The sequence below is a fragment of the Aquarana catesbeiana genome, linkage group LG05 (genome assembly GCF_042186555.1).
Source record: "Aquarana catesbeiana isolate 2022-GZ linkage group LG05, ASM4218655v1, whole genome shotgun sequence".
NCBI lineage: Eukaryota > Metazoa > Chordata > Amphibia > Anura > Ranidae > Aquarana > Aquarana catesbeiana.
The window spans coordinates 126,029,784-126,048,439 of record NC_133328.1 but is presented as its reverse complement, the minus strand read 5'-3'; the positions used below and the strand labels follow the sequence as shown (position 1 = coordinate 126,048,439).

Here is an 18,656-nt window from a genome sequence, read left to right as displayed (position 1 = left end):
TCAGCAGGGAGGACAGGGCATACTATGTACCCTGTGTACTTAATTTTTTTTTGGCCAGGGGAGCACGTGTAGTACACACAATGTACACAAATGGTTAAGGTTCTTCCTCCCCATGCAGCTTTAGATGGTATTAATTCAGTCTGTTTCCATGATGCTCATGCTTCTATTTGGCCACATGACTCGCTAGGCCTCATGTAAAAAAAATGAATGCACTCCAATCTTCAGAAATATTGCAAGCTTTTAATGATAAAATCCAAAAATACAGATATCACAGACCCAGGATACAGGAAAGCAGCTTAAAGTGGATGTAAACCCACCACTCACCCAGTATAGATTAATGGCACAATATTAATGTATATATACATGCAAGCCTCATGCATGTATCCCTACCTTGCAAATGTCAACCCCTTCAGCAGTAGGAGCCCCACAAAACTCTGGAATCAGTGGGTGGGTCTCTTTTGCCAGAGCTCGTGGGCGGAGTCGTGATGTCACAAGACTCCCCGCCCACCTCTAAACTCTCCTACACTTCAGTCACACTGATCATGCCCCATTAAGAGTAACATCCAGTCAAATCTCTGGAAAGGCACCACATGACTTCAGCATGCCCAATCATGCTGAGCTGTGGAGCAGCCAATCCTGGGAGAGCAGGAAGTGGAGGTGCCCCCATGCCCCCATTAGACCCAAGATCTCTTCATAAAGAGGACCTGTCATGCCGTATTGTTATTGCAAGGGATGTTTATATTCCTTGCGATAGCAATAAAAGTGATAACATTTTGTGACAGTGTAAAAAAATGTAATCAAATTAATAAAAATATATATATTTTAAAACGCCCCCGTTCCCGCATACAATAGTGAAGGCATATGTAGGTCACACCCACATATGTAAACAGTGTTTACACCACACATGTGTGGTATGTCTGAGCGCAAGCACAATAATTCTATTACTATACCTCCTCTGTAACTCTGAACTGGCAACCTGTAGAAATTTTTGAAGCGTCGCATATGGAGGTTTTTAAGTACTCTAGTTGACACCATTCCACGAGCGTGCACAATTTTAAAGAATTACATGTTAAGTATCTATTTACTCGGCATAACATTATCTTTCATATTATACAAATAAATTGGGGTATATATTATGGGTTTTTTTTTCAATTCATTATAGTGTATTCTTTCCAAAAAAATTGCGTTTGAAAAACCGCTGCGCAAAAACTGTGTGATAAATGTGTGACAACCGCTGCGCAAAAACCGTGTAACATAAAAAATTGCAACCACCGCCATTTTATTCTCTAGGGTCTCTGTAAAAAAAAATATATAATGTTTGGGGGGTCTAAGTAAGTTTCCCCCCCAAAAATACAGATTTTTACTTGTAGACAACAAATATCAGAAAAAGGCTGGTTCCTTAAAGGGATTGTAAAGTCAGAAGGTTTTTATATCTTAATGCATTCTATCCATTATGATAAAAGCCTTCTGTGTGCAGCAGCCCCCCTTAGCCCCCCCTAACACATACCTGAGGTCCCTCTCTGTCCAGTGATGTCTGGAGTGCCTCAGCCATCCTAGATTCTCCTTCCTGATTGGCTGAGACACAGCAGCGGCACCATTGGCTCCCACTGCTGTCAATCAAATTCAGCTAGCCAGTCAGGAGAGAGAGGGGGCAGGAGTAGGCCCGGGCGGGGCTCCGTGTCTGAATGGACACAGGGAGCTGTGAATCGGCTTGGGTGCCCCCATAGCAAGCTGCTTGCTGTGGGGGCACTCAACAGGAGGGAGGGGCCAGGATCACAGAAGAGAGACCTGAGGAAAGGAGGATCTGGGCTGCTCTGTGCAAATCCACTGCAACAGAGCATGTAAGTATACCATGTTTGTTATTTTTATAAGAAAAAAAAAGACTTTACCATCACTTTAGTGCGGTAGTAAACCGTTTTTTTTTTTTTTAAACCTGCAAGGCAAAGTTATAATGTGCTAACATGCATTGCATACTAGCACATTATGTGAAACCTACTTTAAAACAAAGCCCTCCAGCCCCACATTGTCACCGCTGACAGGGCTTCCATCTTCACCAGGTCTTCCTTCCGGGTTGGCGGGCTCTGGTCCTTTGATTGGACAAACCATGATGATGTCACTCCCGCGCATGCACCCGGGAGCCACTATTCACGGCACAAGGCTTTGAACGAACGGCACGGTATGCCGTTCCTTCAGAGGGCACCAGCGGCTTCACAAGTAAATATCTCCTAAATGGTGCACATTTAGGAGATATTTACAGTACCTAAAAGTAAGCCTTACTATAGGCTTACCCATGGGTAAAAATCGTCCATGGTAGTTTCCTCCCACTTTAGGTGGTTAGTAGGATCAGGATTTTATGCAATCTATTACTAGTATCACTGTTATTTTGTATTTGCTTGGTATATTCAGGTCACAGACTTGACAAGCACCCTGTGGTTCACAAAGGGGATTACATTATTATGTCTCACCTGGAGAGGTGTCTGCTTCTCATGTCAGCGACCATGTCATACAAGACACACCCCCTATAGATCTCTGCACTATAGAAGGTTTCATTGCAGAGCTGCTGCCTGTGTGCGAATGATGCCATAGCTGCCAAGCATAGATCACCCTTGCAACAACACCAATAAGCACTGTCCATCCCACCCTTGCAAGTTCCAAGGGGCACACATCACTGTGACATAACCCTCACCATTAATCTCTTCTCACCAGTCATGGTTTGTTGGAGGGAGAAAAGGACAAGGAAGGTCACGTGAGCATTATATTTAATTTAAAAACAATATATATTCTGTCACAGCAGGAGGGGGGTATTTAAACCATGCAGAAGCACAGATTCTGGCATTCTGTTTTAACATTATGATGAAAGCAGCAATAAAAGTGAGACTTACTGCTAGTGAGCAGGTAGATGCATGAAGTCTGGTAAGAAGATCAGGTAACATTAACTCTGGCAGGGAGCCCCACTGCACAATTCTATTGAGTGTTGATTGATAACTGAAAAAGCAGTTCTGGGTGGACTGGATGGTTATAGATGAAGGTATACAGTTCAATCACTTTAACATGGAAAAATGGCAACAGAAAGTACTCTACCTAAGCTCCACACACATTGTGCCAATTGTCCAAGTATATTTTATTAAGGTGTGATTAAGCTGCCATTTGTTTTGTATTTGATTTATTTCTAGGCTTTTCACATTTTGACAAGAAAACACCTTATTAAACTTCACCATGATTTTTCATTGCTTTCAGGCTGCAGTTTTACTCCTACTCTCTATATGCAGCTTTATAATGCCCAGAGGTTATATTTGAGAGAGGCGTTGCTTGCAGCTAATCCCTCTCCATAATTTCCCTTAATATTATGGTATTTTCCAGGATCCTTGGATTTAGAGTTTAATACTGTGAATGGTTACCTAGGCAGACCATGAATGGGATGATGGTTGAAGTCTGTATGTGCAGACATGAACACAAACGGGGAGTAAGTTAAAAGGGAGGCGGAGGAGAAAGACGACAGTATCCCCAGGAGAGCCCCATCTGTGAACACTTCACCACTCCCCACGAATGGAGCTCTGCGTGGGCACAGGTGGATCCCAGTCTCCTGCTGGAGCAGAGCGCGCTGCGTAGCCTGAAAGAAGACTTTTCATTACTGCTGGCTGTTTAGATTGGAAAACAGCCATCTCAAACATTTGCAGGTGGCTTGGCCATACTTTGACACTTAAATATTTGAGGCCGTGATAAAATCAGAATATTACTACAATATGGCGCTATACAAAGTGTAATGTGCAATCCTTAATATGAAATGTATGTTAAAAGATTAATTCCCAGGAGACTACTAAGAAATTCACATTTGAAATTAGTATACTACTTATTCCCAAATGTTTTGGTTTTAATGTGTTTTGGGAGGGAATGGAAATGAAAGCAAGTCCATCCAAGTTCTTTTGCCTTTCATGCTCATGTTACAACTGTTTCGAGGCATACATTTTCAAAAGGCTCACATTTTTTATTTTTGCTTATCCTCCTATGGCAAATAGGAAAACTCATAAGTCTCTCAAATTCATAATCCTGTTTGTAACAGCTCCGACAGAGTCAGGGGAAAATAAAGGAAATGTTGACATCATGTGTGCTGATGCTATCAAAAAGCACTTTGATACCCATCAATGCCTTCTCTTCAGTTTTGAATACCTCCATTCCAGCATGGAAAGCACATACAAAAATAAGGTGTCATATGATTAGAGATGAGAGCAAGGATAAATATTACATCTGACAGTCCTTCAGCTGATAGTATCTGAAATATGTTTTCCCTGATGTACTTTTACAGAAGGGATACAGCGATGATTAAGTGCTGAAGTTTCCACAACATTCACTTGTAAATCACAGGTCAAGCTCAGGCATACTCAGCATCTTCACCTACAGAGGGCAAGCAGTTTCCAAAAACGGATATTTTCATAGAATACCTACATACATAGGATGATGTTTTTCTAATACCTGAACATAGCTTTTACATAGATTTACATAGATGTGGTTCTGAAACTATTCCATCCAACACAAATCAGTTGTTAGACTTCAAAACAAGCGTCCAAATATTTTACCTTTCGGTCATTAAGAGAGTGGGCGCTCAGGCCCCAGTAATCAAGCTACTTAACAAATTGCAAACTGACCAGTCTATCTAACAGATGCAGCAATGTGAGTGACTATTAGAACTGGATACTTTTTTTTTTTATCCCACATCTAGCAAGATCTAGCAAACATAATCAATTAAAGCAGTTGACTACAAACTATAAATGCTTAATGATGAAAGACTGTGCACACCATGGGTCAAGACTTGACATGGTTAGAACCTGGAATGACAGCTTGGAAAGGGAGGACTTAATCTTAACATTGTCAAAAAACAACATCTTGACCAATGCTCAATGGCTGCTTACAAGAGAGCAGACCATCTGAGTTGCTACTCATATCAGGACAAAGGGGCTATGCTTTGTGTAAAAATAGAAAAAAAAACTTTATTCATAGCATTGGTAACACTCACACACAATGATAATGCTGACAGCACTAGTTTACCCACTTAAGCATGACTTTCCTTACTTTAGACTTCTTCCGACAACAGAGTGAGCCAATGAGCCAAACACACAATGACATAAAGAATAAATAAAAACACACAATTATAGGTTGACCTCAGTATGACGGGCAGTTCGGATTTCTCTTTCCTCTATAAAGTGTTCTTTTTTTTTCTGACTTTAGGCACGTTATCTTATTCTAGCATATGTCAGAAGATAAATCTTTGGTGGATATTTTTATGGCTGAATTAAATGGGGACATTTGAATATATATATAATAAATTATATACCTTTAACAATAGAAACAAAAGAAAAGCCCTAACAGCTTGTCGTACAGTAAGTGAAACTATTAAAACAGCAATGAAAACATGTACACTTTGCTATTATATTCCAGAAATAACAAGCCAGTAGCCAAATATCAATCTGTTAAATTGGGAATAATTAATAATGAGAATAAACATCAAAGAGAGAAAAATGGTCATCCTACCCAATCTGGCGATTTGTGGAAGGTGCTTGGGTGATGACAGAGCTGGACTGTGGAGATGGCATTGCTTGTTGAATTACAACGCTGGTGTCATGATTTGGCATTCTTGAATTTGATAGCTGGTGGGACACTGGTCCTGTCATTCCTCCATGCATGCTGATATTCTGCAAACAGAATAAAACAGAATTGATAAAAAATAAAAGTAACAGATATCATGTGTAAAAACTAGATGACTCTGTATGTGTTTCTCAAAACCACCATACAGTCCTATCTTGGGGAGGGGTGGGGGTAGCCAGATCACCAGACCAAAGAACAGGCCCTTGGACTTTCCTAGAACCTGGGTAAAGGAGCCCGGGTGCCAAGTAATGACAGTGTAATTCAGTTAGGGTGTATCAATGCTGGCGATGTAAAATGTCATTACCAATTCTCAGTATAGTTAGGTCATTCTGAAGTTATTGCAGAATTGTGTTGGGAAGCTCTTTCCTGGCTGGCTGCCAATTCTCCAGCAATATGGATGTCTCACTGACTATATATATATATACACAGTTCTTTTTGCCACATAATGCAGATTATGTAGCACTATCTCAGGTAATGTGCAGTTTACATGGCAATCTCTTTGACAACATATAGCTCTCAACGCTTTCTAGTTAGTACCATGCAGTTCTAAAACATGCCTCTTTGGCATCTCTTTAAAAAATTTCCACGGAAAGAATAACCTCATGGTCCCCACAGTCAGCATACTCTACATGTACACATGAGACCAAACTGACCAAACTGGAGCTCTTCAGAAGAATGTCCTTCTTGCACTCCAGATTGTGATGTCATACATGGTTGGTGGGTAACTACTTTCCCCGTCTGTGTATGTCTTCTGCTATACACACCCCTAATAGCTGCAGCTGCATAAGTCAAGCTGGGGCTGGCTGGATAATGGTTCAGAGACACTGTCACAGCCTTCTTGCAGCAGCAATGCTGGGCAGGAGACGTGTCTGTAAATCTGACTTGGGAAACACAGGCATGCTGTGTCTACGCATGGCGTGCATTTACTGTATCTCTATCAGTTAGTTATATGCAACCTGACAACACTAGCACATATCTGCTTCTGTGGCATGGTCAGTTTTAAAAGGTAAAAAAGATGAACTGGCAGGATCACCAGGTATTTGTATCCAAAGGCACAAACTGAAATGCAAAAGGATTTCATCTATTAAAAAGGATACCCTAATAAACGCCCCTTTCTAACCAATGACACAAAAAAGCTCTTAATTCACTGGCTTGTCATCTCTCGCCTCCACTACTGCAACTCCCTTCTCATTGGCTTACCTCTACATAGTCTATCACCTCTTCAATATATCATGAAAGCAGCTGCCAGACTCATCCACCTTACCAATCACTCTGTGTCTGCCACTCCTCTCTGTCAATCCCTCCACTGGCTTCTGTTCAGCCAAAAAATTACATTCAAAATTCTAACAACCACGTACAAAGCCATCCACAATTTTGCTCCCAGCTACATCACTAGCTTAGTCTCTAAATACCAACCTACTCGTTCTCTTCGTTCCTCTCAAGACCTCCTGCTCTCTAGCTCCCTCGTCACCTCCTCCCATGCTCGCCACCAGGACTTTTCCAAAGCCTCTCCAATCCTATGAAATGCCCTACCCCAATCTGTCCGCTTATCTCCTACTTTATTAGCTTTTAGACGATCCTTGAAAACCCTTCTCTTCAGAGAAGCCTACTCTACCCACACCTAACAACTGTATTTTCATTTTTTCCATCAGCTCATCCCCCACAGTTATTACCTTTTGTTTCCACTTGACCCTCCCTTCTAGATTGTAAGCGCTAATGAGCAGGGCCCTCTAATCCCTCCTGTATGGATTTGTATTGTAATTTTACTGTCTGCCCTCATGTTGTAAAGCGCTGCGCAAACTGTTGGTGCTATATAAATCCTGTATAATAATAATAATAAACATATATATGCTTTAATTATTTTATTGGTAACATATACAAGTCTTTCACAAGGAACATGGAACATGATTTGGCATTCTTGGAAGATTGGTCAAAAGGGTAATAACTATACAGATTTTTAGTGAGACCTCATTTAGAATACTGTGTCCAGCTCTGGAGACTTCACTTACACAACAATATTAATAAGATAGAACGAGTCCAGAAACGGGTAACAAAAAATGGTGAAAGGTCTGAGATATAGAACATATCAGGAGAAACTTCAGGAACTTAAAATATACAGTTAGGAGAAAAGAATGGAAAGGGGGGACATGATTGAAACCTTTAAAGTGATTCAAAAGTAAAGAATAAAAAAACCTGTTATACTCACCTGCTCTGTTTAATGGTTTGGCACAAAACAACCCTGATCTTCTTCTTTTTGGGTCCCCCGCTGGCAGTCTTGTCGTCCCCCCCCCCCCCCGCCAAGTGCTACTAATAGCAAGCCTTTTGCTATGAGGGCACTCAAAAAGGATTGCTCCCAAGCTCTGCTCTGTGTGTCTGTTCACACACAGAGCATGCCCCTTTGCCCCCTCCCCACTCTCTCCTCATTGGCTCACTGGCTGTGATTGTATGAGCCAGTGAGGAGAGAGAGAGAGCTGCTGCTCTCATGCACATCGCTGAATCAAGATGGGGCTCAGGTAAGTATAAGGAGGCGCTGAGAGAAGATTTTTTTACCTTAATGCATTGAATGCATTAAGGTAAAATAAACCTTGAGCCTTTATAACCACTTTACATATATCAAGGGGTGAATAAGGGCAGGATTTTCAATATGTTTGGAATAGACTTCCAGCAGAGATAGTGAGTCAGTGGATTCAAACATTTTTGGGCCAAACAGAGATCTATACCTAAACAAAAAAGTTAACAAAATTTTTTAAAAATTTTTAAAATTTTAAAAAGACAGGCAGACTCAACCAATTGCTCTCTTTTCTGCTGTCACTTTTCTATGTTTCTATTTTTCTAAAATTCAGCTCAAAACATCCTATTTTTTTCTTTTCAGTGTTATCAGAACAGGAACAACTAAATTAATCTCTACATCCATAATTTAATATATGAATAAATTATTGACCACAGTATGGTATTATATTTGGTCTGTAAGGAATTATTTATAACATAATGTATACATTGACTAATTTCATATATTGTGCTATGCAGTACTGAGACAACTTCCTAACAGAGACAATCATTTTAATTTTAATCTTTACTTGCTCACTCTCTTTCTAAAAAAAAAATATGAAATTAAGAATTCTAAATAAAAAACAGCATCTTCGAGGTCAACATATTGATCGGTCTTTGGGGTATTATGAATCTCTCATAGCACTCTCTCGGGTGACATGGGGTTCACATAGCACTATTTACAGTAATCTAGAGCTCACAGGTACATTTTTTTTGTCTCCCTCAGACTAAACTAGGTTACAACAATGCTGGAAAGCAATACTTGTTAATGCTGAGCTGTGTCCCTAAAGGGACACAGGACTGGAATGCTTCAAGTACAGCAACATGACATAAGACTTCTGTCCCTCACCTGTGAATGCTTTGTCTGTTTTAGAAAAGTAAACACTTATGTCTATTTCCCTTGCTACACCCCAGTCACTCCAGCCCTGCCACTATATTCTGGCTTTTATTTTTTCAAGACCAGTTCGGAAAAAAACTTGGGAATTTGTTCAGGAATTCGCTACACACACAGGAGTGCAGAGTTCAGCCTTTTTCTACAGCTGCTTACCTCTGCATCCTCCATCCACATCTCACTTTCACCCCTCTTCAACTCTGACCTCTGCATGCAGACCCCCCTCCACTGCCCCATCTTCTCCCCACCTCTTTAACCACTTGAACATTTACGTTGGCAGAATGGTACGGACAGGCAAATGGGCGTACAGGTACGCCCCTTTAAATTTGCCGCCATGTGGTCGCACGCGCATCGCCGGTGGCACGTGCGCGACCCTGCTGCAAGCTCCGTGAGAGTGATCACGGGTGAGTGTGATTCTTCTACATATTTACCAAAAATATGTAGAAGAATACGTATCGGCCTAAACTAAGGGAAAAAAATGTTTTTTTATATATTTTTGGGGGTATATTTATTATAGCAAAAAGTAAACAATTTTGCTTTTTTTTCAAAATTGACGCTGTTTTTTTGTTCATAGCGCAAAAAATAAAAACCGCAAAGGTGATCAAATACCACTAAAAGAAAGCTCTATTTGTGGGGAAAAAAGGACATCAATTTTGTTTGGGAGCCACGTCGCACGACCGCAGAATTGTCAGTTAAAACGATGCAGTACCGAATTGCAAAAAACACTCTGGTCTTTGGCCAGCCAAATGGTCCGGGGCTTAAGTAGTTAAAACCCCCTGCCATTTTCCACATGTCTTATATTTGTTGCTGTAATATGCTGAAGCACCCAGTCAGCTCTAGTACCTCCCCGCACACTGTAGTTGGCTCTACCTCTCTCACTTGCAGGGAAATCATCCTGTGGGGGTGTCGGCATCTTCACTGCACCCCGGGCACCTGCATCTCCCTTGTCTCTATCCTTCACTTAGTGTGAGCCACGCAAGAGATCAGATCTGTGGGAGACGTTGGGAAACAAGCTGTCACTTGTAAACACAGAAGCTGGACATGTTTACAAGTAATAGTGGCGAGCAGGGAGAAAAAGGCCTGAGTTCCACCAAGTTCCAGATGAAAAAAGCCCTGTTTATAGATAACTAGCAGAGCTCATGAGTTTTTCAACAAAATTATGTGTTTTCTTTCTGGTGGTCTGCATTCTTAGTGATGGACACACTTTGGATGCTTCAGGTAGTGTTTGAGTACTCAAAGCTGGGAGATATTGTAATTAGTTTAGTTTGCAGGCCATACAGAGAGTAATTAACTTGTTGTTGGACCATTGTATATAAGATATACAGGTGGTGTTGGGTTTTAAAGATCTGTACATTGTATGGCATTTTGAGATGCTTTGCTAGTATCAGTCCATTTTTGACTTTATCTCCTGTTTGTCCAAACAGCCAAAGAATAGGTGATGGTGCCACAGATCCACAAGTACCAAAATCTTATCCCCTCACATATGCTCAGTGAAATAATTTTTGGCTTTCGGTTGTTCTGGCCAGAGTACTTTTGGAATTATTCCTGGCCAATACATTGTTGCTATCAAATTGAGACTCCCAGCATACAATTGCTCTACAAGTAGTGTTTCAGGTGCCCCCCCCCCCCCCTCAATTTGCATTCTCCATTATAAACAAAAATAATTCAACTGCATGTCTAGATATTCCTACAACTGAAATCAGTAATGTTGACCGCAAACATGGCAATTCTGTGGCAATTCAACCACTTTCAACCAGCCTTCTAGTAAAAATAAATAAATAAATGACTAAAAGGCCATCCACTACCAATTATTTTAATAAAAATTGTAGGTAGTGGGTGGGCTTCACCCATCCATTTCTTCTGTTTAAGAGATAGTTGAAAGTGGCTGAAATTGATAGAAAATTGTCTTGTGTAAGGTAATTAGCGAGCTTAGATCTGATACGTTTGAACTCTGCTGCATCCAACAAAACCGAAACTCTAGTTTTGGGTGGACTGATCTTTAAATTGCTCAATTAACAAGGAGGTGAGAAAGAATCAAAGATCCCGATGAGCAGAATGTTACAGAATGGAACTATTAATAGCAGCCAAGCTGTATATTCAACCCTGTGCTTTCCAACATTTGTTTTTTGATTTAAGATGTATTTAACACCTCTGGAGGCGTAAGACTCAAAAGCTGTACCTGAACAGCATTAAACCAGTTGCACAAAGTAAAATAAATACAGCTTTCAGTGTGGACGTCTTATGGGCTTCAGCCAGTCTGAATTCAAACTGAAGTATTTGGAATAAAAGTTCAAAGTGACAATGTGAGAAATGACAGACCTCAAAAAATCACAAAAGTTGCAGTAACAGGCACAAGGAAAGATTTCCGTATACTTTATATAGTAGAATGTGCAAGTAGTATATCTAATAAAAATAGACCAATTTAAAGTAAACCTGTCAGTATGCTTAAGGTACTAAACAGGCTGCAGTACTACACTGTTATGCTTGTCCAGAATTTTGCGGCACTGTGATATTCAAATTTCAAATTTCCTGAAAGTTTTGTGAGCTGGCCTGCCCTCTTCCACCTCCAGGAGCTTCTTACTGGCCCACTAAACTTTTGCTCTAGGCAACCAAAAAAAGCAGCGTGGGAGCAAAAGAAAGCTGAGTATGTGATGATAGATAAATATGCAAATTTTAGTATTTATACCATTTCCTGTACCTTCCTAAAGCCCGAGTGCTTTCGAACTGGGACGGTGCGCTTGCGGGACGTTAGAAAAAGTCCTGCAAGCAGCATCTTTGGGGCGGTTTGGGAGAGCTGTATACAGCTCCCCCAAAATGCCCTGCCCATTGAAATGGATGGGCAGCGCTTCTGAAGCGCTTTAACACTGGTGTTTTTAACCCCTTCTTTGGCTGCTAGCAGGCGTTAAAAGCGCCCCGCTAGCAGCCTAAAAGCGCAGCTTAAACAGCGTTAAGTGTAGCTAAAACGAGCGGCGCTTTAGCGCTAAAGCTTGGGTGGCCCCAGCGTGAAAGTAGCCTTACTGGCCATTAGGAAGGTACAGGAGATGGTATAAATACTAAACTTTGCATATTTATCCATCATCATATACTCAGCTTTCTTTTGCTCCCACACTGCTTTTTTTTGTTGCCTAGAGCAGGCGAAACTACCCTGTGTAACATACAAGTCACTCAGGTTGTAGCTTACACAGATTCAAGGACTCTCTCTATGTGCTACTGCTATTTACAGTTAGTCAGGTTGAAAAAAAAGCCATCTAGTTCAATCAATAGTCCATCTGGTTCAACCAATATTGCTTGGACCAGCACTGCCAAATGGAATGAGTGAAATGCTCCTTCAGAGACAAAATCATAGGATATTTTCTTCACTCCTGGCAGACAAACAGATTACTGGGGGAGTGAAAAATTAGGAATATGTGATGCTGGGGATGGAGGGATTAGAGCAAACTTTTTCATGCATTGGCAAAAGAACAGGTTTTCTTTAAAGGGTAACTCCGATTTTGTGGGGAAAAAAATAGCAAATAAAGAAAAAATGATATAGCATATAAAATTGCAACACAAGTCATATTGTAATTGAAAGTTATTAAAAATTACCTTTCCATTTCAATCTCCAGCCACTGTAATTTTCTGAAAATGCAATGCAATATAGCTACCTGGAGTAGTTCTGTACAAAGAATGTGTACTGACCACCCCCCAAAAACATAATTTTTTTTTGTGTGATTGGCTCACCAATTTTCCCAGAAGTCTGCCTAAGATACAAGTCAGATTTCAGGCATCCTCCGCAACAAAAATGTCATTTTTGGTGAGATACTCCCAATTGGAACACGTCTAAAGGGATGCAGGCCCAGCAGCTTTCCTCATTAATGCTCTGCAGCTTCACAGCTGACTGATAATTATGAAACCACTCCCATTAGACCCACTCTGTGCACAGAGGCACAGAGGAACAAACAATGATTTCGACAGAATAACAAAATGTAGGAATCTGCAACAAAGGTTGTTATAATCCTTGCACTGTACATAGATCACCCAGAGGGGAATGTTTTTTCTCAACAAAAGTGGAGTTACGCTATAATAGTTGCAGTAAATGCTGATCACACAATAGAGCACTTTACTATTACAACTTAAAATGCTTACGTAGAGCAGAGGTTGGCAAATTAAAGTGGTATTAAACCCAAAAGAGATCACTTAATATATTGCAGCTTACCACTTCTTAGATATGCTGGATGCACTAGGTTTCTTTTTTAGGCTTTCTTTCCTTTATTTTCACTTCAAATAGAACAAGCTACCCTGCAGATGTAGCTGTTGAAGGGAAGAGACAAAACCATTTAACACTGATAGGGGCGCTTACAGGTGCCAGCTTTTATTTTTTTATGTATAACCTTTATCCCAAAAGGAACAAAACAATTGCTGTAACTCTCCCCAGGCTGACAATGCTGCTGCCCAAAGTTGTCTGTTGCTCCTTTATCCAGAATGTAAGCACTCATACAGGAGGTATTTTAATGGTTGGATCACCAGGAGAAAAAGGAATAAAAAAAAAAAAAATAAGAAAACAAATACAGGCAGAACATCTGATAATGAATAAGCTGCAATATATTACATTTTGGGCTTGGGATTTAATACCACTTTAAGGTGTATATATAGCCAAAACTTTTTTTTTGTTGTTTTGGATAGTATAGAGAAGGGTTAAAACATGTATCAATTCGGGATATTTCCCTTCACTTCCTGTTTTGAAGGGCAGGAAATAAGAGAAAACCTTCCCGGGGGGGGGGGGGGAAGGAATTCCTTTCTACAACATGTGTCCCCACTGGAAGATTTTATCTCTTGGCCTCAAGACATTTTAAAAAGACCACTATATTTAAACATCTATTAATTGTTGTCCTACAGGTCATTACAGTTTTAAAAACAAATAAATGCCTAGGCCCAGATGGCTTTTCTGTGCTTTTTTACAAAAAAAAAAAAAGTTGTGAATTGTGGCACTCTATATAACCCAATTATTTAATCATGTTAGGCATGGACACTCCTTATCCTCTCAGGCCCCTTTCACACAGACGGACCATCTATCCATTTTTATTCCATCCGTCAACGGACGTCAATGCATACCTATGGGCAAACGGATGACCATCCGTTATCATCCGTTAACCGTTTTTATCCTTTTTTTTAACGTACAAGGCTACGTCCAGATCCATCAAAACGGATATTACTGACAATGTCCATCAACGTCCGATCAGTAAAGATCCATTTTGAAGAAATAATTCAAAGTTCATACTTTGACAAATAAAAAAACAAAGTGAAAAAACCTTTATATTAAAAGGGTTATGCAGAATAATAAAACTAAAACTGTTTTGAACATATCATGTGCATTTGTGTCTTTTTATGCTATCAAAACACAATGAAATAACCAAATTAATTAATTAATACATTTAAATTTGCACTGCATTATTTATATATATTGGTACTGCCGTGGAACTTCTCCTGATGGAGATAGAAAGTAGTCTGCATAATGTTCACGCATGGCAATGTAGGATGGGGTGAGCAATGCTTTCTGGGTAATCTCCTTAAAGGCACAGAAACTGCTATAAACGGATGAAAACGGATACAAAAACGGATCAAAAAACGGATGTAAACGTGTACATTAACGGATGAAAATGGATATTAACAGAATGGAAGACGGATGAAAACAGAGATTAACGGAACAGAAGACGGATGAAGACGGATGAAGACGGATGAAGCAACGGATAAGAACTGATATGTTTTTAACATGGCTAAACTGATGGTGCCCGTGTGAAAGGGGCCTTAGATGTTGACTGCTAATATAGTCATGATACCTAAACTAAACAAATAACTACAAACCGATCTCTTTATTTAATAAAGAAATCAAAATATTGACAAAGATCTTAGCAAGCAGACTAAATTCATTTTGAGTAAGACTCATTAAGAAAGATAGGGGTTGATTTACTAAAGGCAAATCCACTCTGCACTGCAAGTACCCTTGGAAGTGCAGTGGCGGTAAATCTGAGGGGAAGATCTGAAATGAGGGGAAGCTCTGCTGATTTTATCATCCAATCATGTACAAGAAAAAATGCTGTTTCTTATTTTCCTTGCATATCCTCGGATCTACAGCGACTGCACTTCCAAGTGCACTTGCAGTGCACTTGTAGTGCAAAGTGGAGTTCCCTTTAGTAAATAAACCCCATAGGCTCCATGTACACTACAGTAACTAAACATGAGTTAAGGAGCTTTTGGCTTTTTTTGTCAAAGCTCCTAAACTCAACTCCATAAAAGCCTATGTGTCCATGTACACATAAGCATTTACCAGAGTTTTGGAGCTGCTCCTTCAACCCCCCTCTCCAGAATGCAGAAAAATCATGTTCAGGATAGGAACATGTTGACCGCTGGCCACAAAACGCAGCAAAATCGTGGTCATAATAGTCTATTTGTACATGAAGACTAATTAAGGTTTGTTTCTAAGTGTCAAGCCAGAGATAGCATAACCCCTTCCCGCCGACCGAACGCATATATGCGTCCTCGGCTTTCCGGGGTTATACCGGGATGATGCCCGCAGCTGCAGGCATCATCCCGGTACCGTTGTTTTCAGCGGGCGATCGGCTACCCGAATATAACAACCGATGCGGCTAAAAGCCGCTCGGTTGTTATACCGGAGGAGCGGGAGGGGACATCCCCCCCCTCCCGCCGCCTCCCGCTGCTGTTACCGGGCCTCCCGTGCGATCGGGAGGCCTGGTGTCCGGTCCGCTGCCTTCGGCGGCTGGGGGCGGACTGGAACGAAGCTGCGAGCGGCTTTGTTCCAGCCTTCTTCTTGTAAATGCGGAAGCGACGTCATGACGTCACTTCCCGTTTACTCGGCTGCCAATGGCGCCGAATTTAAAAAAGTACACAGTATTCAGAATCGCCGTTTTCGGCGATCTGAATACTTTGAAGTGTAAAGGAGGGATGGGGGGTCTTTTAGACCCCCCATCCCTCCATAAAGAGTACCTGTCACCACATATTACTGTCACAAGGGATGTTTACATTGCTTGTGACAGCAATAAAAGTAAAAAAAAAAAAAAAAAAAAATTTAAACACAATTTATAAAGTACAAAAATAAATAAATTAAATAAAAAAAAAAAAAAAATTTTTTTAAAGTGCCCCTGTCCCCGCGAGCTCGCGCAGCGAAGAAAACGCATACGGAAGTCGCGCCCGCATATGTAAACGGTGTTCAAACCACACATGTGAGGTATCGCCGTGATCGTCAGAGCGAGAGCAATAATTCTAGCCCTAGACCTCCTCTGTAGCTCAAACCTGGTAACCGTAAAATTTTTTTAAAACGTCGCCTATGGAAATTCAAAGGTACCGTAGTTCGTCGCCATTCCACAAGTGCGTGCAATTATAAAGGGTGACATGTTTGGTATCTATTTACTCGGCGTAACATCATCTTTCACATTATACAAAAAAATTGGGGTAACTTTACTGTTTGGATTTTTTAAAATTCATGAAAGTGTCACTTTTCCAAAAATTTGCGTTTAAAACACCGCTGCACAAATACCGTGTGATAAAAAATATTGCAACAATCGTCATTTTATTCTCTAGATTCTTTGCTAAAAAAATATATATAATGTTTGGGGGTTCTAAGTAATTTTCTAGCAAAAAATATGGATTTTAACTTGTAAACACCAAATTTCAAAAATAGGCTTAGTCATGAAAGGGATAAGCAAGGTCTTGTACCTTAATCACATAGTCCATAAGCAAATGCAGGAGATGATGTTGCTATCCCTGGACTCATGTACATGTGTTTCACATACTTTTTTTTCCATGCGTTCCCATTGAAGTCTATGAGAGAAAAAACATGCTGCACGGCACCAAAAGAAGCATCTGTACACTGCTACACTGCATTGATGTCAAAATGCATCATAGAGGCTATGGATCGGGTTTACAACTTAAAGTGGAGATCCAGTCTGCTACGCAATTTTTTGATAAAAACCACCCCCCGTTATTCCTAGTAATCGTACTAATCTAATTTATATATTTTGATAACTGTCCTCACAGTTTTTAGTTGTAAATCAGTAATCCCTTACTTGATCTTAGAAGCAGGTAGGGGCCATCAAGGATGTAGGCATCTGAAACCTGACTCCTGGGATTCAGGGCAGCTGCACCTCCCAATCTTGCACCTGCACAATAAAGACACTGCATGGCACACTTTGTTCATTACAGGTTGCTATAGCAATGGCGGCGTCGGCAGAAGTTCCTGCACTGTTGTTATGGCAACCTGTCAATCAACAAATCAACAGAGAGCCTGGCATCTAACTCTTCCCGATCATGTAATTTGCTGTCTCGAAATACTGTGTAGCCTATTACTATTAGGCTATCCGAAGACTCCTGGGATAGATGATGCCGATATCCCAGGAATCCAAGGGAATCGCCTGATGATGTAATCACCTAGGTGGCTGGGACTGGAAGTGCCGGCAAATTGCATTAAAGTAAGGTATTTATAAACAATAACAAGAAATCAATAACATATATTTACCATTGTACTTTAAATGGGCATTATAATCAGAAGAAGTATAAAAAATGGATGAAACTCCCATTTAACTCACTCCCTGATTCACATGGACATCGGTAAAAACCTTATTGAAAAAGCCCATTCTGGATATATTTAGGTTGGAACGGTTATTGGCTTCCCGTGTATTTGTGGCAACTAGACTAACCATAGCTAGGGCGTGGAAAACCCCCACCCTTAGTAAATAGGGCAACTGTTATTATGGTCAATGAGAAAATCACTGCCATTCTAACAGACACACAGTCGAAAGTCACAATTCCTTAGGGAGTGGGTGAAGGGCAGAGGCAGTATATTTTCAATTTTAAATAGACCTCAGCTTTAAAATGTGAAAAGTAGCCTAAAGTGCCACTTGCTGGTTAAAAATCTGAAAAAAATATTAATATGATATATTTTATATTTATCTGACACAAAAAAATAAACATTTTTAAAGCATATTTTTTAAGCTGCAACCATAAAAAAGAAAGAAAGCATTTACAAAATCACTACACATTTCCCTTAAAGTCACCAAATGCATTAGTTTTTACTGAGGATATATAAAATCATTCAAGCATGGGGTTTTCTGTGAAAAACATATGAAAAACATTTGAACGCTTCTAGACAAGAAATTAATTAACACCCAATAAATTATCTACCCATCTGATATTTCATTTTTAAGGCACATACTGCACAGTTAAACCACCTGATGAGACCTCTGGTCATGAATTCCCAGGCCTGAAAACCTGCTGTGACCATAGTTAAGGGACTGGATTTTTTTATTATAATATGGAAAATGCAATAGGCTTGAAAAAGACTTTAGTCTTGAGAAAAGTCTAAAGACTAAAGTGAGCAGGCACACATAACAATTCAAGGATGACCATAAAACAGAGACTGTGACAGAAAGATCTTGACACTGGAGTTCTCATATAAAAGTATGGTGTTAACTCAGGAAGTCAACTTTGAGCTATAATATTAGGGGTTGACTGGTGTTTTAAAGTGAACTTGTAAAACCAAATATCACAGGCACCTAAAATTTGACTCTTGCCTGCCCTGGGAGTC

General features: G+C 40.2%; 1 protein-coding gene across 2 annotated transcripts in view; it reads right to left on the bottom strand.

Annotated features, from left to right (window-relative positions):
• Nucleotides 1–18,656, bottom strand: part of CREB5 (cAMP responsive element binding protein 5) — a 620,787-nt gene that overhangs the window by 397,627 nt on the left and 204,504 nt on the right. For both annotated transcript variants that reach the window (XM_073630162.1, XM_073630163.1), the window contains exon 5: nt 5,527–5,687. In XM_073630162.1, the coding sequence (XP_073486263.1) occupies nt 5,527–5,687 (161 nt within the window). The remainder of the gene's footprint in view (nt 1–5,526; nt 5,688–18,656) is intronic.